Below are 26,015 nucleotides of genomic sequence, written 5' to 3' on the forward strand. Positions count from 1 at the left end.
ACCAGTAGTGTGGCATCTGGAAGTTTAGAATGCTAAATGTCAAACCATATATCTGCATCTGTGACCTGAGAACTTCCTTCCCTTCTCTAGGCATGATTGTGGGCTGTGCTGTCACGGAGCTGGCCTCCTTGGGATGTTCAGCTGTCCCCTAATGGAAAATCTTGAACCTCAGTGATTTCATCCAAAGAGGGAAGACCCAGTCACTTGATCAGTGCCTTGGGGAGGACTCAGCTCCCTACTAGGGGACATCTTTTGGTCATAATAGACCCGAGTCTTGCCCATTTGTCTGTCTTATGAGGAGGCTAATACATTTGTGTCCCAAGTGCGCACCTTTCTGCTCTACCCTCATTGGTAGTGTGACTTTGGATCTGGAGCTCATTTCTTAAGGTCTCTGCCATAAACTGAGGTCTTTACTCACCTCCAAAAGCCACGAACATCTTTGGAGTGATGTACATCTGATCTAGACAGAGTAGTCAAGGAATTGCCTGCACTTGATAGGATCCAGCTCATTCGTTCACTGAATGAGACCACAAATACCCCTGTGTATGGTGGTTTGTGCCTATTTCACAGAAAGCTGGGCAATTTAGAAACAATTAAGTTCCAAAGAGATGATTATGGGCTCAATTTGTCTTTTCAAAACCCATTCTGAGGCCTTAAGCCTTCAGCACCTCAGACTGTGGCCCTATTTAGAGATGGCGTTTTACAGTTGCCGTTGGCTCATTAGGGTGGCCCTAATCTAAGGTGGCCCATGTCCTTATACAGACACATGCGCATAGAAGAGCACCCCAGGCATCTGGGAGCAGCCATGGTATGGTGTTTCCTCAAGGCAAAGAACACTAAAGACGGCCAACAACCTCTAGGCCTGGAGCAGATTCTCCCGCCTAGCCCTCGGAAGGAACCAGACAGCTGATTCTTCACCTTGGATGTCCAGCCTCAGAAATGCAAGACAGATTCTTCATGTTGAACTGCCCAGTCCATGGCCCTTAGTTATGGCAGCCACAGCATTCAGACATGGTTACAAAGATTCACGAATGGTTAGCATCTCCCTACCTCCCCCACAGAAATCTGTAGGACTGTGGCTGAGACAATGCAGAGCTCATAGCCACTCCGGGGTGTCTCTCTTGAAAAAAAGTATCTTGCACTATCTGCCAAAGCTAAGTGAGACCTTGCAAGCAGGTTGGAGTTAGTCTTAGGGCACCAGTAATGTCCCCAAGGATCCACAGCCCTGACTTTTCGGGGTATGCCAGCTGAGTGTTATCTATGTATTTTAGCTGCAAATCCATATTTCTGCTTTTAATACAACCCCCCTCTTAGCCTCTTCAAACCTCAATGTCTGAATCTTAGAACCTTGCTTTGCCTGCCTGTCCTAAGAACCAGGAACCCTAGTCAAACCCTGTTTCTTCCCCTTCGAGTAGCCATGGCGAAGTAACAGGTGTCACAGGGGAGAAGCATGGTGGTAGGCCGACTAATGGGCCCTCACTGATGTTGTGGTACTCTAACCACGAGATCACGTGACTAGGGTCGTTATTCAGGTGAGCTGATGTAGTAACAAAGTTTCTTGTAAGTGAAGGTCAGGAGAGCCAGTCAGAAAAGCAGATGGGTGATAGAAGACTTGAGTGAGAGAGACAGAAACATGGAGGGAGGATGAAATAGTGAGAGAAACGGAGAAAATGAAACAGTGAGAGAAGAGTCTTGAAGTTGCTGCAGAGTGGGCCTTGGAGATGGAGGAAGAGGCCAAGAGCGGGGTGGGGGGTGGGGATGCAGGCATCCTCAAGAAACCAGAAAAGGTAAGAACAAAAGCTTCCCTAGAATTTCCTACTGATTCGGTGTTCTCAGTCTGACTTTCAAGAGTATGAGAAAAGGAATCTGTGCTGTCCTGAGCAGCTATTAAGATGGATCTTCATGGCAGCCAAAGGAAATAGAGGCGTCTGAAATTCTTAGACCGGACTCCAAAGAAGGGCAACAGGCTTGGATGGTAGCTGAGACCCGTGGCCCCCAGGTTAGTCCTTTCCTTCCTCCACAATTGGCTCAGTGGGTGGTGGGTGGTGGTGTCTGTTGTCTCCTCTGTGTGTGCAGCCATCAAGACAGTGACTGGTCACATTTGCTTTAGCTGGACTCAGTTTCTCCACTACCCATGATGACCCACTGAGAATTCCGTGATAGGGCCTGTAGGTTGGGCAAATAAAAACACATTGCATGGGACGCGCTGTAATATAGGGATCACTGCCTATCTCAAATTCACATTAGAGACATTTGTGTTTCATCCAGGCAACTCTACCCCTGTGCCGGGGAAACACCTGCTGCTTTCAGGTTCTGAGATCCGATCCCTCCATCCCTGGAGACGCCTTTAGCTCAACTGAACCCCATTTGGAGTTCTCACTTAGCAAATTGTCAATTGTCTGGTCTGTCCCTGAGGGGCATTGCTGAAGTCAGAGAGCAGGTGGGAAACACAGCGGCTGTTGAGAGAGGAGGGAGCTTGGACCAGGTGTGAGGTTCAGCACCGCAGCTCAGGTGTCCTCCTGCAAGAATTGTCATTGAACTGCCATCTTCTCTGGCCGTCTGGGGCTGGTTGTAAGCACTCCGTATCTTCCAAGGAGGGGAGGAATCATGGATGGCTAGGGCCACTGTAGCCAAGTACCACAGACCAAAGAGCTTAAGTAGCAGAAACTTGTTCCCTCTTACTCCAGAGGCTCTAAGTTCAAGATCAGTGTGTTGGCATCTGGTCTCTGGTAAGGGTTCTCTTTCTGGGTGGTTGGTGACCACTTTCTTGCTTTCTGTCCACATGGTTCTCTCTTGAGATTGTGTTAGGGTCCACAGAACGTCCTCACTACACCTTAGTGTCGTGCAAATTTCTATTTCCAAATATAGCCACATAGTGAGGTATCAGTAGTTATGACTTCTGCATATGCATAACCCAGGACCCTTTCAGCCCACTTCAGGAAGCTGCCTGGATAAACTGTCCCAGCATCCCTCAGAGCTCAGGACTGTGGCCCAAGGGGAGAAGTTCACAGAGGCCTTCTGTAAACTTCCACCAGGGCCAAGGAATCATGATGGCAGGAACCTGGGAGGGACCTCGGGCCAGAGGCAGTTAACCCTCCAAGAGGTAGTTTGGCAACTAAGAAATCACATTCCTTCGATGCAGGGTAGAGCCCAAGTTGGGACCTTGATTTTATTGGTCTGTTAGTTTTCTTCAGGAAAACTAGGAAACTCCAGCCAGTACAGCTGACTTGTGGAGCTCTTTGATGTATTCCTGATATCAGGGCATCATTCTGGCAACTGCATTGAACAACAACAACCAAGTTCCCAGCCAACTAGCACTGGACCAACATCTCTCTTTTAGGAAACCATGCAGGGAAAGTCTTGTTACGTTGCCAGGAGTGCTGGGATGATGCGCCGAGAGTCTAAACATTAGACTCTGATGGGAGGCGGCCTTCTCCTTCAGCAGGATCAGGGGTAGGGCATGTCTGGAAATTAAGATCCTGAACTTCTGTGGCAAAGCTTGACTGAAGTCACTGGCTTCTCCTGACAAAGGCCAGCATTGCAGGTCCTGGAGTCACAGAATATGGGCCCCAAGGGGTTCTGCATTAATGGCTTTCAAAATATGTCCTATAGAACCCAAGGATCCCCCTCCTCCCAGCCAGGGTTTCAAGGGAAGGTAAAGCCCCATTCCTTCTCCTAGGTAACTGTACAGCTATCTCATTCCTGTGTTGGACCTCCATACAGAGCTGCTTTTGGGAAAGAGGGCTTCCTTGCATAAAAATGTGGAGACCATCAATCTAGTTCAAGACTTTGTATATGACAGATTTGTTTCTTCAAACATGTTTGGAACTCTCTAACTTAGGACACAGTGCTAGACTTGAAGGTATTTGTCATTGAAGCATAACACGGCAGACAGGGACCAATAAACCCAGAAGCCCCCAGGAACCACTCCACACACTTTGTTGACTGGAACTAGTTGGGGGCTCACATTACCTTACGCTGCCTTGCAAGTGACAGTTGTTTATGTTCCTGGAGCCTTGGTAACGGACACTCAAAATGTGTGGCTTCCTGGGGGTTGGGGATATGGCTCAATAATGTCATTTAAGTCTCACAAAACCTGTAAATACTGCAGACTTGGAGGCTGAGTGAATCTCCCACAGTTAGTTAGACACGAATTCAATCTAACTCCAGAGTCTGGGTTCTTCTTGATGACTGATTTTCAGAAATGATCCAGATCTTGAGCTTGAGAGGGCAGGGTTTTGAACACCATTGGCAATTCGGGAAAATCAGGAGAGGAAGCTTGCTTTGGGATGTGGCAAAGATCTCCACTGTAAATCCCATCGGTTGGAGGTTGGGGTGGATCCCGACATCCTCCCGACTCCCTTTGACAGTCATTCCACGTGTCACTGGGAAAGGGGGACTTGGCAGAAAGGCAACAAGGAAGGAGAACTGGGAAGCTTTACTCTGACGGCTGATGGAAAACTTGGCCTCAGTTTATCTTCGTGCTAGTGAATCCGAGAAAACAGATCCACTTTAATATAACGATGGTATTTGCCAAAGAGGTGAAAACTCATTTACTGATACCATCTCTTGGCTTTCTTGTGAGGTGGTACTCCTGAAAATGAACACAGGGCTGGGTGTGTCTAGGACAGAAGTGTGAAGAACCAGCTTTCAGCTCCTCATGCAGGCAGCTCAGAGAGAGCTCGGCCTGTGTCCACAGGGAGGCAGGAGAAGGACGGAGAAACAAGGACTTGCTTCCTTTGTGGTGGTTATGGCATTAGGAGGACACACAAGGCAGCATTACTGAAATGAGCTCATTGCCTGTAGACGATTTAGAAGGGCGGATGTCATGTAACCCCAGCAGCTGCCTGGAGGAACGAATACATTTCTGTTTGTTTATGTTGTGTGTGCACTTGTGGAGGGCGGGGGACAACTTGTGGGAATCGGTTTCCTCCTTCAGAATGTGTATCCTGGGGACAGAACTCAGGTCATCAGGCTTAGCAGCAAGCTCCTTTACGTGCTGCACCATCTTGCCAGCCCATGATGGAATTGAAATAAGGATGGACCTTGTCTCTGTCATTTGTTACCTGTCTGATTTTGGACAGGCTACCTGCCCTTCTAGGCCTCAACGTCTTCAACTGAAATGTGGGAAATGATACATCACACATGGTGTTTGGAGATGCGAATGAGAAGCCATATGGAACAAACGTTCATTCACCATCCCACTTGGGACTCTCTCGACTCCTTATTCCTTTCCTCAACAGGCCTATGCAGAGACAACCTGGGCACCAAGCGGCTTCCCTGTTGCAAAGGAAGTATGAAGCCAGTAAAATTAAGGGAGGGCATGGGATAGGAAAAAGATAGTAGACCCTCACCTGCTGGGTCACACATTATCACACACGTCACCACCACCCCTCAAGAGGAACTGACCTCCTGGGAATGGGTGTGACTTGCTCAGGACCACACAGCAAGCTAGAGACAGCCAGTGAACTTGGATACAGATCTCTGGGCCTTATTTTCATTACCCCAGAAGTAGCTTTTTATGGTCAGTGAGCTTGGAAGCCAGATTTTCTGGACATTGTGTACAACTGAAAACAGACCTTGACTCCCCAGGCAGCTCTGTCTCGGGGCAAATGTAAGTGCACATCTATACTGCAACCACCTGAGTGGGAAGGTGGAGCCTCCCAAAGGGGCCAGGGAAGGACTGGCATTGAGAACAGACTCCATTCAAATCCACCCACCCATCCATTCATCCCAAGGAAGAGTGACTGGGCCTTGTAATGTGCTGTGAATGACGTCATGTAGTTGCGTTAACTTTTCTCCGTCTTCTGTTAGTGGGTCTCCAACCCTGCAAATGTCACATGTGGGTAGTCACACTTGCTGTGCGGTAGTCATTCAGGATGGTGGTGACTTTGCCAGAAGGAAGGACATGGTATACGTGCCCCCATCTGACCTCTCTTCCTGTACGAGAAGGACGTGTGTTCCACCCAGGCTCTGCTTTAAAGGGCTGGGCTGGGTGTGGTGTGCAGTGGTGGGGCTGGCCCTGGTCTGTGAGAACAACTCCTCAAAACCTGAGAGAGGTGCCAGGACCCCAGAGAGGTCAAAGACAGCCGATCCAGGAGAGAGGGAAGTAGCGCATTCAGAGGCAAGGGCCAGGGAGCTGGCCGATGCAGCATGGGTCAGGGTGCCTCCATGTGGTTGCCACTGGGGTTCTGCAGGAAAGCAAATGAAGCAGGGCATAGCAAGGGGGCCATGGGAGCGCTGATGACAGGAGTGAGCTGGGTTCTTCAGCAAGAGTTGGGAATGTGGGCAAGGGTTTTGACTGTTCTCGAATGAAATGACGGCTAGGGGAACTAAGCTGAGGGATGTTAGGGACCAGTGGCTCCCAGCCTTGGTTTACTTGTATCTCAACCCTGTTACTAGGCAGGATACACCATCAGAAACACTTGGGGTTATATCCACTCTCTCTACCCACTTGCGTTATGGGGGTGAGGAAAAGAGGAAGGCGGGCACAGTAAATGGTCACACGTGAGAACCTGGGATGGATGCATGCAAAGACGAGAAAGTCTTGTCCAAGCTCTGCTCTTCGCCCCCACGCGTGAGTTTCCCCTTGTTGAGGAGCCTAGCTGTGGATGGAACGCGAGACCACTGAATGCCTCAGAGGCATGACGGAAGTCAGTCATAACATTTATTAAACATTCACGGTACGTGTGCCTTACTAGGCAAAACACAGGAAGAGCATACAGTGGAAATCCAGGAGCTGTCGTCGCTTAACTCATGAGGACGACATTTTGCTTAAGCAGAGAGACACCTGTTAAGCATACAGGGACATGTGCAACCAAACCCCAGATACACGGGCACTCTCATTCACCACGTCAAGTGCATGAGGAGACCTTCCCATGGTGCTTGGGGCACACGAAGCTGAGACACACCTCTCAGTTCCGATGCTCCAGGGTATCATGCTGCTGCTGAAGGGATGCTACTAGAAGACACTAAAATACTAGGAAATCCATGTATTTGCTTCCTTAACTTGAATTCATGCTCAAATCAGTAATCTTGTTTAACACGAGGCGAAGGAAGTTGACTTGACAAAGTGTGTGAGCAGCATGATGTGAGAAAAAATTCATCAGTAAAAACCAGACCCTTCCAAGCTCATCACAGATTCTGGAGGTTAATAGCCCCCTAGACCCACCTCTCAGCTTCCAATAGGTGAAAGACTTTCCAATAAATTAAATCAGCAAAGGCATTTTATTACTGTACAGGTGGGAAATTTTGTTTATGTTTTTGCCTGCCTTAAAATATTTCAAAAGTGGGGTTGGCAGATAAAATATAGGCTGTCCTCCAGTGTATGAGATGCACTCAAAACTAAAAATTAGTGTCTATAAGGGTGTTTCTCAATGTGTGGTTTGCGACCCCTTGGAGCTGACCGACCCTTTCACAGAGGTCACTTAAGACCACTGGAAAACATATATTTGCATTATGATTCATAATGGTAGCAAAATTATAGTTATGAAGTAGTAATGAAAATGATTTTATGGTTGGGGGGGTCACCACAATATAAGGAATAATATTAAAGGGTCAGGGCATTAGGAAGGTTGGAAATTACTGGTCTATGGCTTATCCAAAAGTACATTTTAGCTGCATATCTGTATTTTTGTTAGCTAAATCCCAGAATCTTGCTTTTAGGTTAATATACTTTCAGAAACTCCAGAGGTTCCTAATAATGGAGGGGGGGGAATCCTAATATTTCTTCGTTGATTTCCTAATACTGTCAGGGGGTCAGAGGGGATGGATCAGTCTTTATTTAGGCAGGAAAGGTATGTAGACTATAAGACCTACTCAGGTATCAAAGACATTTTTATCTCTTACATCTTTTATCATTACAGTTTGAACTCTGCATTTTGACTTTACAATCACTGACTGAGAGGGTGGTGATTGCGACTCATAAGACTGAAGTCTGGGGAGGGAGTAGTCTGGTTTGACAGGCTGAGTGTGACGGGCAGTTATGTGCTCAGCTGTTTCTCCTTAGTACGCTCCACTGGGCACAACTATCACTGTAAGATGCACGTCTTGTCTAATTCTAGAACACCGGGAACCTTATCATCCCTTGCCGCTCTCCTCTTTCCCTCTTCCACAGGGAGGTTTGGGGACTGTTGAGGGTGTGGAGCCCAGATCAGTGGCTGGTTGTGGCCTTATGAAAGGAGAAGAACAATGTTCATTCCTTGGATAATTGGCAGCTCATTGCAATAAACTTTCCTTGATTTTTTTCTTTGCATATTATACTTTTTGCATGTACCTACAAACTTGTTTCTGTTGAAAAGGTCCATACTAACCCTATTAAGTAGACAAGACAGTATTATTCAAGAAAAAAGGGGAGAAAAGGAGAGACAGGCAGGAAGGAAGCAGTGAGGGAGGGAGAGAGAGTGGGTGCGTTGGTAGACTGGATTGCTACATGCTATTGGAATGTTCTTCCTGGTGTCTCAATGTATAGTTTATCTCTGTTTTTAAACAGAGAGTTCTCAGAGTCAAGTGTTTTCAACACGAATTTTGCAAAGAACCAAAACTCACACAGAACTCCTGCTTTTATGGAAGAATGGTAACACTTGCTGAATTCCAATATCCACTGACAAGTTTTTAACACATAGAGAATGTAACCATATGTTCAGTTCACACACACACACACACACACACACACACACACACACACACACACACTGAGCCAACTATCAAGAGCTACATAGATGGTATTTAAAAGCATACACACTTTTGACATTCAAAGCTACCTGTTAACTGAGTCCCAGCATGCCAGTTTTCTTTGGGGCCTGACTATACATGCTTCCGCCCTTGCCCAGGTATATACAACTCCCCTTCCTACCTAGAGGTCTTTCTGGAGAAGAGGAAGTCCAGATGAACACAAGAAATTAAGTTGAGGTTTTAAAAAGCTGTGGGGCTGGGGTACAAAGGAGAAGTCACACAGCACGGATCACCCCCCTTTCTGCAGCTTGCCATTGTTGACAGAAAACATTCCTTCGGGTGATTGGCCTTGCATGCTTTTTCCTTTGCAGAAATAAAAATTCTAAAACCTGTCTTTTAGGCACACTCTTTTTGCTTTTCTGATGATTGATCTAAACTTCCAGCTCTGAGTGTCCTTGACCAACCTCAAGATTAAAAAGTGTCAGACTATTCAGACGTGGCCAGAGGAGGTGGCCGTGAGAAGGTGTGTAGTTGTAGTTTGTATGGGCAGTAGCTGTGGGTTCCCTGGGAAGGAAAATAGTGTAACTCTGCATGATCAGAAGAAACAGAGCATAGCAGTGCATTACTATGGAGAGACCTCACCTGGGGTGTTCCAGAAAATTCTAAAGCTCATCGGGGTCTATACCTCCATTTTGAACAAGGGCTTGTCAGTGACACTGTAGCATGATCCCCTCGGGGCTCCTATCCTGGCCTGCTAAGGTTTCTTCCATGGTGAACACCGTGGAAAATGTCTTGGCATTTTCACAACCCCACCTTTAGTTCCCTTAGGAACTCTGTGAAGGATGAAAACCAGACACTGAAGAGTCCCCACGAGAAACAGGTCTCTCTTCTCCTTTACTCCAGCTTCCTCTCCCTCCTTTTCCATGTCCTCCTTGCTCCCTGCTCCCTTCCTTCTTGCGGCAGGCAGCGGTGGGCCAGGTGTGAGGGCTCAGGGGGGTGGAGCCGAGGTGCTCATGTGGCTGTGGGAATACCTGGACAGTGATGCCCCTACGGTCCTCCCATCTTCCTCCCCTCCCACCTCTCCTCTCACCCCTGGAGGGCCAGGATTGGGGCAACAAGGGAAGGTGGCCATGAAGCCCAAGCGAAATCGTCTGTTCATGAAGCAGTAGATGATGGGGTTGACACAGGAGGAGGTGTAGGAGAGCAGAAGGATGAAGGAGATGGGGGTCCCTGAGAGGTGCTTCTCGGCAGAAACGGTGTCGTATGCCCGCCAGGCATTGGCACTGAAGATGGGCATCCAGCACAGGAAGAAGAGGGCCACGATGACAATGAGCATGCGGATCACCCGCTTCTTGGCTATCAGGTTGGCGGCGGAACTGCTGCTCCCGACGCGGTTGACTCTGTTGCCACGGCTGCTGGTGGACAGCTGCTGCAGCTCCAGCTTCCTCGGGTGCCTGGACTGCTGCAAGTAACATCCGTCACTGTCCTCGTATCGACTGCTGCCGCCACTGCTCAGCTTCCTCTCTGGATGGGCAAGTGACATCATTTTATTGTTCAGGACATGGCATGCCAGAGAGAAGGCATGGAGCCCCCGACTGCCCCAGTCCAGGAGGCCAAGCTGAACTTGAACTGGAGAAATGGGCAGGCAGCCTGGCCTGAACTCATTTACATCAGTATTAGTCTGCACTAGTTCTAATCTTCCAATGCAATATAAATTATATATATATATATATTTATATATTTATATACACATATGTATTAATAATAATAGTAATAAAATCCTACACACAAAGATTGTAAGGCTGAAATTTATTGCAAAATAAATATTAACACTCTTCTCTGTCCTTTCCTTTCCTGTTTGCTTGCTGAGTTTTTAGATTACTTTTATTGTGAGGACTCCAAGTAACAGAGAAAGTCAACAGGAGCCAGAGAGACTGTGTTATCTACATAGTAAGGACCTGAGAAAGAGGCGGAGTGAGAAGGAAAAAGTTGTGTCAACACAGGTGTTGGGGACAGGTTCAGTGGGCTCTAGAAGGGAGGAAGGATGGAGAAACAGACGACAAAAAGCTGGGCTTGGAGGCTGTGGATCTAATGTCTCAATGTCACATGCAGGACAGAGTCACCAGAGGGTGTCCACTAAGTGTCTGCAGTACAGCAAGCCTGGGGGACAGGGTCCTCTTGTGTGAGACTGTGTTGTGTGAGCATGCTCTCCTTTGATTCCACTCAGGACCCCACCAAGAAGAAACATCTCCTCATTTTACACACAGGTTACCAGAGAAACCAGGTCTCCTGGCTGCCCTCTGATACCAAGCCTCCAGCACGTGCTCTACATAGTCTGAGTCCACCTTGTTAGCTTATAAAGTGAGCTTTTGAGTTCTTTTGGAATAAAAACCCAGCCCAAAGATAGTTACCTTTAGCAGATCTCTTCTGGCTAGCATCAAATTTTATTCCTTGGTAGAGTTCCAGAGAGATCAATCCATAGGCCACCACCATCACAATCCCGGGGATGAGGAAGAGGATGAGTAGCAGGAATGTTTGCCTAATGCAATTAAAAGAAATCTAATCACCAGCGACTCTGGACCTTCAAGTTCCAATGGGCAAGAATAGCACGGGGAGCTGGTCTGAGCAGACGCATTAATTTCTAGCATTTAACATACTTGAAAATTCCACGTCTGGAGGTTCGGTCATTAGAACTTGTTTACTTCTCGTACTCTTTAAAATATCTCCGAAAGACTGCTTAAATTAGGAAAATGTGGCATCATTCTATGCTCCAAACCAATGAGCATGTTAAATGATAACAGCAAAACCCACAAAGTAGTGTGTGCTTACAGTCCTAGATACTTAGGAGGCTGAGGCAGGAGGCTTGCTCAAATCCAGGAGTTTGAGATTAGCCTGGGTGACATAGTGAGACCCTTTACAAAAATGAATGACATGAACAGTGAACAAATAATGAAGTCTTTAAAAAATAAAGGGAGTTATGTAGATTATATGTTGAAATAATAAATATGAAAACATTCCTAACTAATGAGAACTAGTGCTGGGTACTACAGGTGAGGCTAAGCTCTTTGCATACATGTTTCAGTTTAACTCACATAAGAACCTTAGATGTAGCTTCTATTATCTGAGCACCTACTATAGAGAAGAGGAAATCGAGTCTTGGAGAGATTAAATGTGTCCAAAGTCACACAGATAGTATCAGAGGTGAGATTTGAACCCAACGACACACATCAGCCTATACAACTTGTTGACTCTACAATGGGAGTCATTAAATGTTTAGGTCGGACTCACAGAAAATCTTTCAGTTTTTACCAAATGTGGCATTTGCCATCCATAAATCTCCCTGAGTATCCGCTCTCTGTCATGCTGCGAAGCTGCTTTGGTGGTGCACAAAATCTTATGCCTGGAAGGGTTGAGCTATGCTTTCTCTAAACACGGTTCATTGTTGAGGATTCATAGCCTCCTGCTCTACGAGTCCAGCCCCTAAATCACTTTTGCAGTCTGGCATGTGTAAGCTGCAGATTAGACCATACTGTTGTCAGAGGCGAACAGTGGCTGGGCCATTTCTCATTACAACTGGACATGTTTTGATAAGTCTTGTATATCCTTCTCTGTCGTGATGCAATGCTGTTCTGTGTGCAAGCTACTTGACGAAAACGAAAGGCAGAGAGAGAGCAAGGAAGCATGATCTGGGTTCTTAGCCACTTCGGAATGTCTAGATCCTGCTTCAAAAACAGCCCTGTAACTAGGAAACGTCACCCACACTGGTGCCGTCTTTTCATTAAAAGTATTTTTATGGTGTCTTATTTGAACCTTGTAGCTGTCCACTAATACAGATTTAGAAAAAAAAAAATCTGTATTATTAATTCCCTTAGAGATAAAGAACCCGATGCTTCAATAGAGATAAAGAACCCGATGCTTCAAGAGACTAGGTAAACTTCCCCAAGGCTATTTAGCCAGTAAGCAAATGAACCAGTATCGGAACATCTTCTCTTCTGGTAAGCTATTCTGGGCAAACACAGTGGTTATATACACTAGGAGTTAGGGCGTTGAGATAGCCTAGCTTGGTAAAAGCACTTGCCACCAAGTTTGATAACCTGTGTTTAATCCCTGGAACCCACATGATAGAAGTAATCCTTCAAGTTGTCCGCTGACCTCCGCACAGCACCATGATACATGTGTACCTCACAGCTACACAGCTACACAAAAGAATTAATACCGGTCACTCCTCAGTTCTTTAGAAAATCATCGCTCTGCAAGTCACCCAGTCTGAACTTTTTGGGGACCATGTAGATGCCTAAGCATAGTGGTGAAGCACACAGAGAGGCTTTGGCCCTTCCTAGCCTTGTGGATTTAGCTACTCTGGAACCTCTTAGTCACTTATCTATAACATGGACGTGCTAACATCACTTCATCTATAACTGTATGGTGTTCAGGGTCTTGGTTTTCCGCTGTGTACTCTTCCTGTCAAGCTAGAATGGCCCTCCTCAGAGGGGCCCCTGAAGCCCCACGCTTGAGGGACTATGGGCCTCCAACTTGCTGGGCTCTGTGTTATTTCCTTCAGCGGGGCAGCCACTTGTAAGATGTCCGGGCTCCAGTAAATAACTTCTTACTCAGCTCTGTAAGAAGATCTAATTTAACTCTGTAGGTCACAGAGAAAAAGAAGGCATAAAAGCAGGAGAGGAACTTGTTGGGGAAAAGGGGGTTCATGCAGAAATGGAGGAGGGATGGGAGAGAAGTTGTCTTCTGGGTGGGGAGACAACTAAACTTCAGTATATAAGTATATGAAACTGCCAACGTAGAATAATAGTAAAAGGACCCTCCTTAGAAAGCCTCCAGGAGACCTGTCCTGTAGTCATTGGGCAGGGCCTTCCTGTTCCTCACACTGCTAACTTAGGTGAAGCTGTGTCTTGAAGGATGAGCAAACACCGCCTTACCAAGATTGCTGCATAGCATCACTTGGCAACAGGAAGCGGCACATGTTTGCCGTCTGGTTGTTATTTTTAGTAAAAGGCACCAAGTTGCTGTAAATGGGGTACGGAGTCATGATGGTGAAGGACAGGCACCAGGTGGCAGCGATGACCTTCAAAGCGTGGGACTTGGTTTGCCAGACCCGGGACTGTAAGGGTCTGCAGATGGCGCCGTATCTCTCCAGAGAGATGGCCACCAGGTTGAACGTGGAAACACTCACGGACGTGCCTGGGGAGGAACAAAGGAGGCAGTTACTCAGGTGCTGACTCCTAAGTTTGTTTGTACATTAGCCTGAGTGTATCAGAGCCACAGTTTGGTACCCTAGGCAAATGCTCAGGGGGTAAAGAAAGACTGGGCATATTTTTTTTTTTTTTTTTTTTTTTTTGGTTTTTCGAGACAGGGTTTCTCTGTGTAGCTTTGCGCCTGTCCTGGAACTCGCTTTGGAGACCAGGCTGGCCTCGAACTCACAGAGATCCGCCTGGCTCTGCCTCCCGAGTGCTGGGATTAAAGGCGTGCGCCACCACCGCCCGGCATAAGACTGTGCATATTTTAAAAAGATGATTTAGTTCCAGCTTTGTATCAGAAAGAACTTAGGGCGGTTAAGCATATGTATTTGCCAACACATCTCATTGCCAATCTTCAGATAAGTTTATTGAGCTTTGATTGCGATCTAACTCCAGCTTGGGCTAAAGGTACTCATTAATTAATAAACAAGGGGATAAAAATACATAGCCATCCCACAGAAGGGCTTTTGGAAACCTAGAGAAGAGCTCTAATTTTGATCTTGAGCATGTGGTTAAATAGACACTAAAAGGCAGAAATTGTCAAGGACTCCAAAAGGTTCCCCAAAGGTCTCGAAATCTACTACATGATTTAGAAGAGAGAAACATTCTAAATTGAATTATCTGTTGAAAAAATGCATAGTGAGAAAAGGTGACAGAGAAAGGGTTCTGGGATGAGCTAACGGTGTCTGTGAGTGGAGAACCCGGGTCTTGGCAGCCGTCCAGCCTTTGTGTTTGATAAAGTGACCATGTACCCGATTAGAGTGGGAGAGAACTACATCTCCTCTAGGGCGTTCCCCCACACACAGTAGAAAGGAGCCCCTTCTCCTCTCAATGGTGTCCAGTGTGCCTGTTTATTGTAACGTCTTATCCTTTAAGTTCACCTTAGAGCCTTCAGCTACGAGAACGGTCACTTACCAATCAGCTGTGACCAACAGATGTGGGAACAGACATTCTAAACGTGGCATCCTAAAACATGACTGCTTACCAGGATAGATAGTAACTCTCTAAAAAACACCATCTATATATAAACTTTTCAGTAAAAGCTTTTTTTTTATTTGAGTGGGATTCACTCACTGTGTTTCACTGGACTTCACTCTAAAGAGCCTATGACATGTAGAATCGAAAGGATAGCTCTAAATCCCATTGAGTTTGTTCTGTACAATGGGTCCACAGCCACTATAAACCCACTGTCAATCACATTCCCCCCCAACAACAAATTAGGTGTCTGGTGGGTACTGTTAGCAGTATTGTTGAAGATATCACACAAGAGAGGGCAGGATCTAAATCATCAGAATTGGAAATTCAACCAAGCCCTGACTGAGCATGATGGGACATGCCTGTAATTCTACCACTTGGGAGGCGGGTGCAAGAGAATCACCTCAAGTTCAAGGCCAACCTAGCTACACAGTAAGTTTCCAGGTCAGTCAAGGCTGCATACCGAACCTCGTTCAATCCTCACCCTGCCCCCCCAAAAAAAAAACCCCAAACCAACCTAAAACCAATACCAAACAACAAGAAAAAGTAAATTTAACAAAGTAAGCTATTATGACATTCCACATAATCCCAGAATTATTTTGCTGTTTAACTCTGGCTATTAAAAGTGTTCTGAGGTGAAATTCACACAGCACGGAATTGACCACCTCGAAGGCGAACAGTTCCGTGGCCTTCAGAGCTATGTGACCGACTACGTGAGCACTTCCATGATCTCTCTTCCCCCGTCCGGCTAAGATGCTGAGGTACGGTCCCTGTCAGACACACACACACACACACACACACACACACACACACACACACACACACACACGCGGCCTCAGAAGTCAATGAGCTCTCAGCAATGCTTCACTATCCAACCTTCTCATTTTTTAATGCTTTAGAATATGTTCAGGGGACTTGAACACAGATGGCATGCTCTTGGTTACTAATCTGGGGGCATGAGGGTCAGCGATTCATCATCATCATTGTGTCTTCTCTTGGACCCTGAACACTCAGCTGGGCTTTTCAAAGGTTTTTCAAAGCTTTCTGGTCTCAGAAGATTGCCCTAGCCCTACTCAGCGCTCTCTGTTTTACACAGCGTGGGCCAGAATCAAACACCCCCTTTTACACACACACACACACACACACACACACACACACACACACACAGGCAGTGTGACAGACAGAGAGGACCAAGCGACATGTTTCTGGCCAGGGTTAGGAGGACCACAGCAGCTGACAAGCTGAGGCATGTGCTCGCCACTGTGGTGCTCTCTAACCCGGGTTCAAATCCTAGCCACCATACTTCCCTTGGCAAGTGCTTGGTGAGACACGGAAGAATTGATGATAGTTATTACCAGGAGGTTGAGAAACAAGATCATGGAAGTAAAAGTGCTCAGCAAACCATCTGGGACATAAAGCGCACTAAAAGAGTAGCTTTGTTAGAACCAGCATTATGTTTGGTATAAGCGGCAAGCTACGTAGCTCATCCGGTCAGGGTCTATGTCATAACCCATCGTCCCTGGGAACATATTCGGCTTCTTATTAGGGACACCCACGCACACCCCACAGACCCCTGGCCTAAGATGCTCCCAGGCTTTGAGAGAACAATCTGGGAAGTGAATCCTGAGAGGAGAAGCAAGACCGAGGTGCAATGGTTTAAAATTGCTTCCATTTCTCACAGAACAAGAAACAACAGCAAAGGAGCCCTGATCCTAGGCACCCGCTCCATTCCACGAAACCCCGACCCAAGTTGGGAGTTAATCAGAATACAATCATCTGCCACCAGAAGGGTATAGCGTGACTTGAAGCCACCTATGAATCCTTGCCCTTCTGCAAAGAGGCAAGCCCACTCAAACCCCACTGTGTTTTGGTATCAACTTCTGAGACACACTTCCTAGCAAGTAGGGGGACGGGCCTGCGGGAAAGGTAAACACCTGTGTCCTTGTACATGAACCCAGGCAGCCAGATGCTTGGTGTTTAGGAACCCAGCAGGGTCCTTCGGCTGTGACTGTCAGGGGTCTGGCAAAAGCCGGGGCTAAGCAGGTTGTGGGAAGAGCCCTGTCAACAGCCACCTGCCCCGACTCACCCATGAAGTAGGTGGTGGTCTTGCACACAGCACTTCCGAAGATGAAATCCTTGAGCAGGTTGGGGATGAGGTTGAATGGCATGCAGAAGAGACAGAGCATGAGGTCACTGACAGCCAGGGACAGCAGGAAGATGTTGGTGACGGTCCGCATCCTCTTGTTCCGAATCAGCACCGTGATGACCAGCGTGTTCCCCAGCACGCTGAGGAGGAATATGAAGGAGTACAGGAGGATCTGCACTGCAGGCTGCCACTCTGCAGAGGAATGGGGAAGAGTTGGAGGGATGGAGGGGGGAGTTAGGAGGGTGGGATGTTAAGACCTTAGCCCCTCCAAAAGAGTGGTCATTTCTGATGATGTCCCCCGCTGGCATGCATCACTGAACCCGGGTATTCCTGTACTGGCTGCATCGCAGACACATGCCCAGGGAAGCACAGGACAAGCCAATTGTTTTTTTAAAGGTTGGTGTGTCAACAGCTCACTCGGGAAATCTGTTTTTCCTAAGGACAATGCTCCTGACTGGGGATGGCTTTCTTTCCTTGAGGCTAAGCATTATTTGCCCATAATCACTTCTTCATGCTGGGTTTCCCCTAAGAAAAGGCAACCTCTACCCCTGACAATGCCTTTTTCTGTAATGCTGGTAAGTCCCAGCTTTCACACTTGGCACCCCTTTCTGCCTACAGCTCTTCTAGGCTTTTGTTACCCCCCCAAATTCTGCATGAGTCCCCAACTCTCCTATGGGGACAATAGCAATATTTAACTGCAGATTTCTCTTACTCTTTTATCCAAACTTCTGAACATACAACTTCTTCATTTAGCTTTATCTCACAGGGATTTTGCACACACACACACGCACACACACACACACACACACACACACACACACACGTATGTACATTTTAGTTAGCCTTGCTTGTTGCTATTATCTCCCTCAACTCGGTAGTTTTCTGAACTCCCGCCACAACCTCTAACACCTACCTTTTGAAGGTTGAGGTTGATCCAGGCAGAAAAGAGTCTCATTTTCCAGGCCGAGTTCACAGGGGGGAGTAATGTTGCTCCCATTCATAAGGAGGCTGTCGACCACGTCCATCCTGCTGCTCTCTGCCAAGTGCTGACGAGGAGCTGGTGAACGGCTCACTCCTGGCTCCTTCCTCTAATGACCGTAGAGTCTCCCAAATGCAACCTGCCGTGGAGGGTCAGGGAGGGGGGATTTCCAGGTGTGGGCTTTGCAGCCATTCCTAAAGGCAACTTGAGTTCCCCATTCTCAGAGCAGCTGGGCAAGCAGTCGCACTCCTGTGGGGAGAAGGCAGCTTGTGTAAGTCAAGCCTGCTCCACCTTCCAGACCCACCCCTCCCATTCCTGGGCCAGTCTGAGGCCCTGAGCACAGGCAGCCTGGCTGTATATTAACCCTTTCTAGATTGGGGCTACATCTACACACATGCGCGCGCGTGCAGCACACATACACACACACACACACACATACACACACACACACACACACACACACACACACACACACACGGGGGTGGGGACAGAAGGAGAGAGAGAGGCTTCCCAATTACCACCTCTCTTCTCTGCCTGTCATTGTCCCAGACATATTCAGAGAGAAGCCTAAACTGTCTGTGTGAGACAGCTTCAATTAACTTGGTAACAGATCCGATAATGCGGACCATCAGGACTAAGGGACACAGAGGGACTGCGTTCCTATCTCCTTATAGAAAAGCAATTAGTGCCTTTTAGCTTTGGAGCCTTGCCCAGCAAATGTGTATGGAGGGAGCTTTCTGGGTGGTTGTTAAGGTGTTACCGAGCACGGTGCTCTGTCTTGTGGTCTCTGCCCTTGCTAACCAGAAGCAGGGGGCTCTTCTGAATACAGATTCCCAGGTCCTTATTACAACAGACGTCAGCGAGCGTTCTCATTTGCTTGTTTATTTTTTACTGTTGGGTTTGTTCACCCACCCCAGACCTGTTCACTGAGAGTCAACCATTTGCTGTGTACTTTTCAAGCATGTCAGGAAGTAAGACCACCTCAAAGGCTATTTAGTGTGGAGAGAGGATGCGTGGGAAAGGATTTAGGCCTTCTTGGGGCGGGGGTGGGGGGCAGGTCACTAGTGGTGCATGGCCTGAGATGTAAGCAATAAAGCTTCCAAACAGGAGGCAGAATACTTTTTGCAGAGGTCACAGCCAGTGCAAAAGGCCTGAGGCGGGGATGAGGTTGGCCTATGTGAAGAACAGAAGGAATGAATGAAGGCAATGTTGGAGGTGTTCAGTGTGAAGGACCTGGTCAGGGGCTTGCCTTTTTCAGGGAGTTGAACAGTATTCGAAATTCCCTCACTGTTCACTGCACAACTGGTCTCAGTTTGAACATCTGAGAAACAGGTAACACATTAGGATTTGTCTTTCTTTCTTTTATAAATTTATTTATTTATTTATTCATTCATTCACTTATTTTTATATCCCAGACGCAGTTCCGTTCCCACCCCCAATCCACTCCTCTTCCATTTCTGTTTAGGAAAATGCAGGTCTCCCATAAGTATCAACAAAACATAGTGTATCAAGTCGCAGTAAGACTAAGCACCTCTCTGTGTATTAAGGCTGGGCAAGGCGACCCAGTATGAGGAGTAGGGTCCCAAAAGCCTGTAAAAAAAAAGTCAGAGACAGCCCCTGTTCCCAATGTTAGGAGACCCTCAAGAGTACTAAGCTACACAACTGTAACATATGTGCAGAGTGCCTATGTTAGTCTCATGTAGGCTCCCTGGTTGCCAGTTCAGCCTCTGTGAGCCCCTATGAGCTCAGGGTAGTTGATTCTGTGAGTTTTATTGTGGTGTCCTTAACCCCTCTGGCTCCTACAATCCTTTCTCTCCTCCTTCTGAAGGATTCTCCGAACTCTGCCTAATGTTTGGTTGTGGGTCCCCATCTGTTTCCATCAGTTGCTAGATGAAGCCTCTCTGATGACAATTGGGCTAGGCACCAATCTGGTCACAGGAGATGGCCAGTTCAGGCTATGGATCCACTATTGCTAGGAGTCTTAGCTGGGGTTATCCTTGTAGATTTCTGGAAAATTCCCTTGTGCCAGGTTTTTACCTGAACCCAAAGTGCTCCCGATTCCAGCAGTCTCTCTCAGCAGCCTTATTTGTAACAGCCAGAACCTGGAAACAACCCAGATGCCCCTTAAATGAAGAAAGGATAAAGAAAATGAGGTACATTTACACAATGGAGTACTACTCAGCTGTTAAAAACAAGGACATCAGGAAATGTGAAGACAAATGGATGGAACTAGAAAAATTAATCCTGAGTGAGATAACTCAGACCCAGAAAGACAAACATGGTATGTACTCACTCATAAGTGGATATCAGCTAAAAGAAAAAAAAAAAAAAAAGCATAATCATGCTACAATCCACAGACCCAGAGAGACTAAGTAAGAAGGAAGGTTTATGGGGGAACTCCCAGATCTCCCTGGGAAGGGGAAATAGAAGATATTTCATGAGTGAACTGAGGGTGGGTGGGGATGGGAACATGAGCGATCAGGTTGGGGGCGGCAGAGGAGGAGAGTTCTGAAAGAGACTATAGGGTCTGTGTTTCTGATTGGTTTGGCCCAGAGCACTAGGACTTGATCTATTTGCTAGGTATCCCTGGTGCCCCTTGTGTACAAGTCTCCTGTTTTGCGGTATTTAATTATGCATAGATGTGTTGTATTTGTTTAACTATGTAAAGATGTGTTGTTGGTTTATCTTGCCTGCCTAAGACACCTGATAGGTCTAATAAAAAGCCAAAAGGCCAATAACAAAGGAGGAGGTATAGGCGGAACTTCTGGGCCGGGAGGGTAAGTAGGAGGAGGAATTTAGGTTCAGGGAAGAAAGAAAAAGAGATGCCAGAGGCCATCCAGCCAGACATGGAAGAAGCAGGAAAGTAAAGCATACAGAATGGAAGAAAGGTAAAAATCTCTGAGGCAGAATGTAGATGAATAGAAACAGGTTAAGTTAAGTTAAAAGAGCTAGTGGGACAAACCGAGCATTCATAATTAATAAGTCTCCATGTCTTTATTTGGAAGCCAGTTGGCGGCCCAAAGAAAATGTCAGCTACAGTCTCCCATTGACAGAACCATATGCTGAATCTTTGCCCAGCCCCTTCCTGACCCCAAAACTAACTGGCAATTTTTTCACAGAAGCTTACAATGAGGGGCTGCGAAGACAGTGGTAAAACCATAAATGTCCCTTCCTGTTTGGGGCAAGGAGTCATAGAAACCAGATGGAAGGAACTGTGGGTAGTGTGTGATACCAATTTGGGTATCACACGGGTCTAGGATCAAATCCCGGTCTTGCTGGTTACCTGCCAGAAAATGCTACTTGAGACCAGAATGACTTCACAGGATTTGTAACAGAGATAGGCTAATCGGTGGAGAGTGCAGTAAATAGTTGTGAAAAGTGAAAGTGCTGTAAGCCTTTCACTGGTGGCGTAATAATGGTCGGATGGTTTTCAATACCCACTGGCCACACCTTAAAATCACCCAAGAAGGGAGCCTTCACCGAGGAGTTGTCCTGATTGTCCTTAGTGATGTGGGAAGATGCACCTCCAACGCTGGCTCACCTTCTGGGAGCCGCTCAGTCAAGGCAGGGGGAAGGAGGATGATTGGCCTTTTGGTGGGGTCTCCCACTTAGCACCGAGTCTGTTCATCCTGTGGTTGCTACTGCACCTTATTCCTTGACTGATGTTAGAACCAGAGTTTCCGGGCTTCCGACGTGGACTCAGAGCCAGGGGCTCCCCAGGAATGCCTCGGTCTTTGGTGTCAGAGTTGAGGCACTCAGCCTTGTAGCTTAAGTTTTCCTGCCCGGCCCACAGTCAGGACAAATCTCTATCACCTGCCAGTCCCACAGCCGCCAGACCCAACCAAGTAAACACAGAGACTTATATTGCTTACAAACTGTATGGCCGTGGCAGGCTTCTTGCTAACTGTTCTTACAGCTTAAATTAATCCATTTCTATAAATCTATACCTTGCCACATGGCTCGTGGCTTACCGGCATCTTCACATGCTGTTTCTCATCTTGGCGGCTGGCAGTGTCTCTCTCACTCAGCCTTCCACTTCCCAGCTTTATTCTCCTCCTTGTCCCGCCAACACTTCCTGCCTAGCCAATAGGGAATCAGTGTTTTATTTATTGACTAATCAGCAACACATTTGCCATACAGAACATCCCACAGCACAGCCTCCTGTGCGGAACAACTACTGGGTCTCTGCCTCTCTGCTGTGAGAAAGCTATTGTTTCAGCAGAAGTTGATATATAAATATATGTGTGTACACACACACACACACACACACACACACACACACACGTATATAGTGGTGAGTGGTGACCAAGCAAACAAAAGGCTAATAATTCTCCGTCCCCCCGCCGTTATTGGGCTGCTAATAGAAAGTGCAGCAAACATTGGAGGTGGATCTCCCCACATCAATTAAGATGCTCTATATATGTATACATATACATATACATGTAATTTATTAAGTATACATGTGTATATGAAATATAGGTAAAGATACAGGTAGATATATAGATCTATTCATTCTATCTGTTCTATTCTTCTAGAGAACCCTGACTAATACAACTGGTTATTTTCCTTTTAGAATTATGAACACCAACCCCTCAGTGGCCTCATGACTTGCTGGTGAGAACTAGTTATGACGGTCACCACCCCATACCCAAAACCTGCCAGCTCTAGCCTTGGGCCCCTTCCTGTGCCTGGAGACTTCTTGTTAATTCTCCTCCCCTGCAGGTCATTTTGGAGCCATGGTGTTTACCTCTTCTTCCAGCCACAGGTCCCATCAGCCAAATCTTCCCCATCTTCAGACTGACTGCCACCTCTGACAGCTGGGAGCGATAAAGGGTCCCATGTCATAATGTCCTAGTTGGTTGTGAAAAGCATTGCTTTAAAGCCTGGGCACAACTGTCCCCTCTCCCCTGGGGTTGATGGCTGACCCAGGCACGATAGACCATGGAAGGGCCTCTTGATTCAGACAGACCATGGAAGGGCCTCTTGTTGCGGTTCATAGGGCTATCAACCCCGAGGGCCACCTGCTGTTGTAGGCTCTAAAGCTAGAAGAGCTGAGGGCTTGAATTGGACCTGCTCTGAGCCAAAATGGAGCCCGATTTGGCTTTGTCCTTCCTTCTTTCCTCCCCCCGCTTCCCTTCCTTTCTTCTTCAGAAGGAAAGAAATGGGGCGTGAGTGCTAGGAACACTGAAGACCACAGCACGGGGTGTCACACACTTGAATGCTGTGTTCCACAGACTTTAGTGCACCTTAACCAGGCTCAGTGGCTGAATGATGAGGACTTACAGGCTCCCTTTCCAAAGGTCCTGATTCTTCAGCCCTCGCCCAGGACTCGGCATCTCTATCCAGCAGCCCCAAGTGCGTCGGAGGCCAGCAGGCTCAGGGGTGCCTGTGGGCAGTCCCCCAGAAGCCAGTGAGAGTGTGAGGACCAGCTCAGACGCAGGGACTGAAGCCTGGCACTCACACTGGCAGGTCATGGAGCCTGAGCTTACTCAGCTGTCCAACAGGAAAGATGAGTGGTGTTCATAGGTAGTGACTATAAACAGAAACACCTGTGGAAAAATGAGCAACGAGGCCTGGATCCCAATTGTCACTATCAATGGATGAGATCAGTTCTAGGAGTGCTGTCCTTATCCCCGTTATCACGGCCAGATTCAGAGCTTATCTCAGCCGGGCGGTGGTGGCACACGCCTTTAATCCCAGCATTCGGGAGGCAGAGGCAGGCGGATCTCTGTGAGTTCGAGGCCAGAGTGAGTTACAGGAAAGGCACAAAGCTACACAGAGAAACCCTGTCTCGTAACCGCCCCACCCTCACCAAAAAAAAAAAAAAAAAAAAAAAAAAAAAAAAAAAAAGGGTTTCTCTCTCCAGTTTCCCCACGCAGCATGTGGAATGGTGTCAGTAAGTGGGAAAGCATAAACATAGGGCAGTTAAGGGAGGCCACAGTTCATGGCTTATCAAGCCTCTCTGTAACTTGGTTACATGGCTGTTTCCCTGGCCAACTCTGGACTTCTCACTTCGAGTTTGTGAGCCAGTGACATGTAACTGTTAAACTAAAAAACATGCTGAGCCCTTGTTCCAGTCCTCTGCACACTTGTGGGGTGTGTGCGTGTGCATTTGTGTGAGTGCAGGCACGTGTGTGCCACGGTGAGTGTGCGATGGTCAGAGGCCAACCTCAGATGTTGGTTCTTACCCTCCACCTTGTTTGAGACAGGATTTTAGTAGTTGTTCACTGCTGTGTATGCTGGGCCGGCTGTCCTGTGAACTGAGGGGTGTCCTCCTATCCAGCTCCCATCCCACCACCGGAGTGCTGGCATTATAGACATAGGCCACCGCATCCAGTTTTACATGGGCTCTGAGCATCGAAACCGAGGTCCTGACTCTTTCACGGCAGGTGCCTTCTCCATAGAGCCCTCTTCCTAGATCCTCACCGTACTTGTATCAAATGTTCTCATGGTGCAGCTCCAGTGCCAGGAGCTAATGGGAGCCAAACGGCTGGAATTCCTGTCCTCACACACCCTCAGTCCACTGTGGAGATCACCGGAAGAGGCGGGGTGGCGGCGGCGGCGGCGGCGGCGGCGGCGGGCGTGCTAGAAATGCCGTCTGCTCTGATCGGTAGCAATTGCAGGTGAATTGATAAAAATTGTCCAAATTGAGGAAGAATGGCTTAAGTGTCTCCCCAGTCTTGGAGATACACAGTGGCAGTTAGGGCTGAGCCTGAGAGCGCCGTCCAATTTGAAAAAAATCCCTTTAGATGTAAGAGCCTTTTCTGCCAAACCCTGAACTAGAAAAGAAGACCTGAGATCACTAACCGCTTCTCAAACTCATCTCTGTCTTAAGGAAGAATTCTTCTAAAACACCAACAAGATCTGTATGTGCTATTTTCCTTATTATAATAATAAAGGTGGGCATAAAAGTTAGTGGGGAAGAGGTAGGTATAAAAACAACAGAAATTTCAGGACCCCGCAGAATTGCTTCTCAATGTGAAGCCATTTGAAAGAAACACCCTCTAACAGCCAGGAGTTGTTAGCAGTGATTGCCAGTATGAAGACCCAATTCACAGATAGGGCAGTGTGACATTTCTTAAAACTCCCCGCCTCTGCTCAGAATGTAACTGTAATGTAAATTCCTTATCCTTCGGTGTCTTCCATCTAACGTCTCAACTTTCTGTAAGGGGCAGATCCGGGCTTCCCTGCTTTCTCACTGCGTGTCGGGCAAGATGGGTACATTCAGAGAAGGGAGGGCAGATGACTGAGGCCCTTGTGCACACTCTCCCCACAGAGGGCAGCCAGTATGGCTGCCATCTGGGAGAAGTCACAATGGATCCCAATGAAGAATACCCCTGTGCCTTACTCCAGAGAGAGGCGAGGCTCTTTGATGAGATTAGTGTTTAGCAAGCTGGGTGGGAAGGGCAGCTTCATAGGTAAAATGCTTTTCAAGCCCACGGAACTGAGTTTGGTTCCTCAGCACACAGATAGGGCTGAATGGGCAGCGTCCATCTGTAACTCCTGTGCTGGAGAACAGAGGTAAGAGGGTCTCCGGTGTTTGCCTGCTTCTAGCCTAGCCAAATCTGTGAGCTGCGTGTTCCTCAAGAGACCTTGTCTCAAAAAATAAGGTGGAACTTGATCCAGGAAGAGACCCAATGACCTTTGGCCTCCACGTGCATGTGCCATGGTGGAGCCTTTGGGAAGTAATATTATTTCTATTTCCTCACTTATAACGTGGGTTCACCTCAGAGAGCTGCCAGGATGTTTTCCTTTACAGAGTGTGTGAAATATACAGCAGGGTGCTTGGATGTCACAAGGGCCCAGTAGATGACCCTAAGAATGATTTTCCATAGTTTATGTTGAACAGGAAAATCAAAGCACTCTAGTGTGCTGCCTCAAGATGACATTTGTTAATGGGTAGGAGGGCATCCTTCCAGCCCTGCAGTTTTCAAAAACAGTTATGGAGTAATATTCTGCATGCAGTATCTAGCTGATATTCCATTTTCAA

At 47.3% G+C, this 26,015-nt stretch overlaps 1 protein-coding gene across 1 annotated transcript; it reads right to left on the minus strand.

Moving 5' to 3' along the window:
* Positions 1–6,650: 6,650 nt before the first annotated feature.
* Cckar (cholecystokinin A receptor) lies at positions 6,651–18,331 on the minus strand. The gene is made up of 5 exons (XM_052734944.1): positions 17,960–18,331; positions 16,987–17,238; positions 13,608–13,869; positions 11,085–11,212; positions 6,651–10,197 (listed from the first exon to the last, which is right to left on the minus strand). The coding sequence occupies exons 1-5, from the start codon at positions 18,069–18,071 to the stop codon at positions 9,662–9,664; spliced, it is 1,290 nt and encodes a 429-aa protein (XP_052590904.1). The 5' UTR covers positions 18,072–18,331; the 3' UTR covers positions 6,651–9,661.
* Between the last annotated feature and the right edge of the window lie 7,684 nt (positions 18,332–26,015).

This window comes from Peromyscus californicus, unplaced genomic scaffold (assembly GCF_007827085.1).
Source record: "Peromyscus californicus insignis strain IS unplaced genomic scaffold, ASM782708v3 Scaffold_13__1_contigs__length_99412109, whole genome shotgun sequence".
Lineage (NCBI taxonomy): Eukaryota > Metazoa > Chordata > Mammalia > Rodentia > Cricetidae > Peromyscus > Peromyscus californicus.

Bases quoted from the DNA above. Each gene is read 5' to 3' on its own strand.
- Cckar (XM_052734944.1), bottom strand. From the start codon at position 18,071: ATGGACGTGGTCGACAGCCTCCTTATGAATGGGAGCAACATTACTCCC. The intron at 17,239-17,959 runs GTAGGTGTTAGA...ATTCCTCTGCAG, and splicing joins TCAACCTCAACCTTCAAAAG to AGTGGCAGCCTGCAGTGCAG. The intron at 10,198-11,084 runs GTAACTATCTTT...TTGCCCATCCAG, and splicing joins CCAGAAGAGATCTGCTAAAG to AGAGGAAGCTGAGCAGTGGC.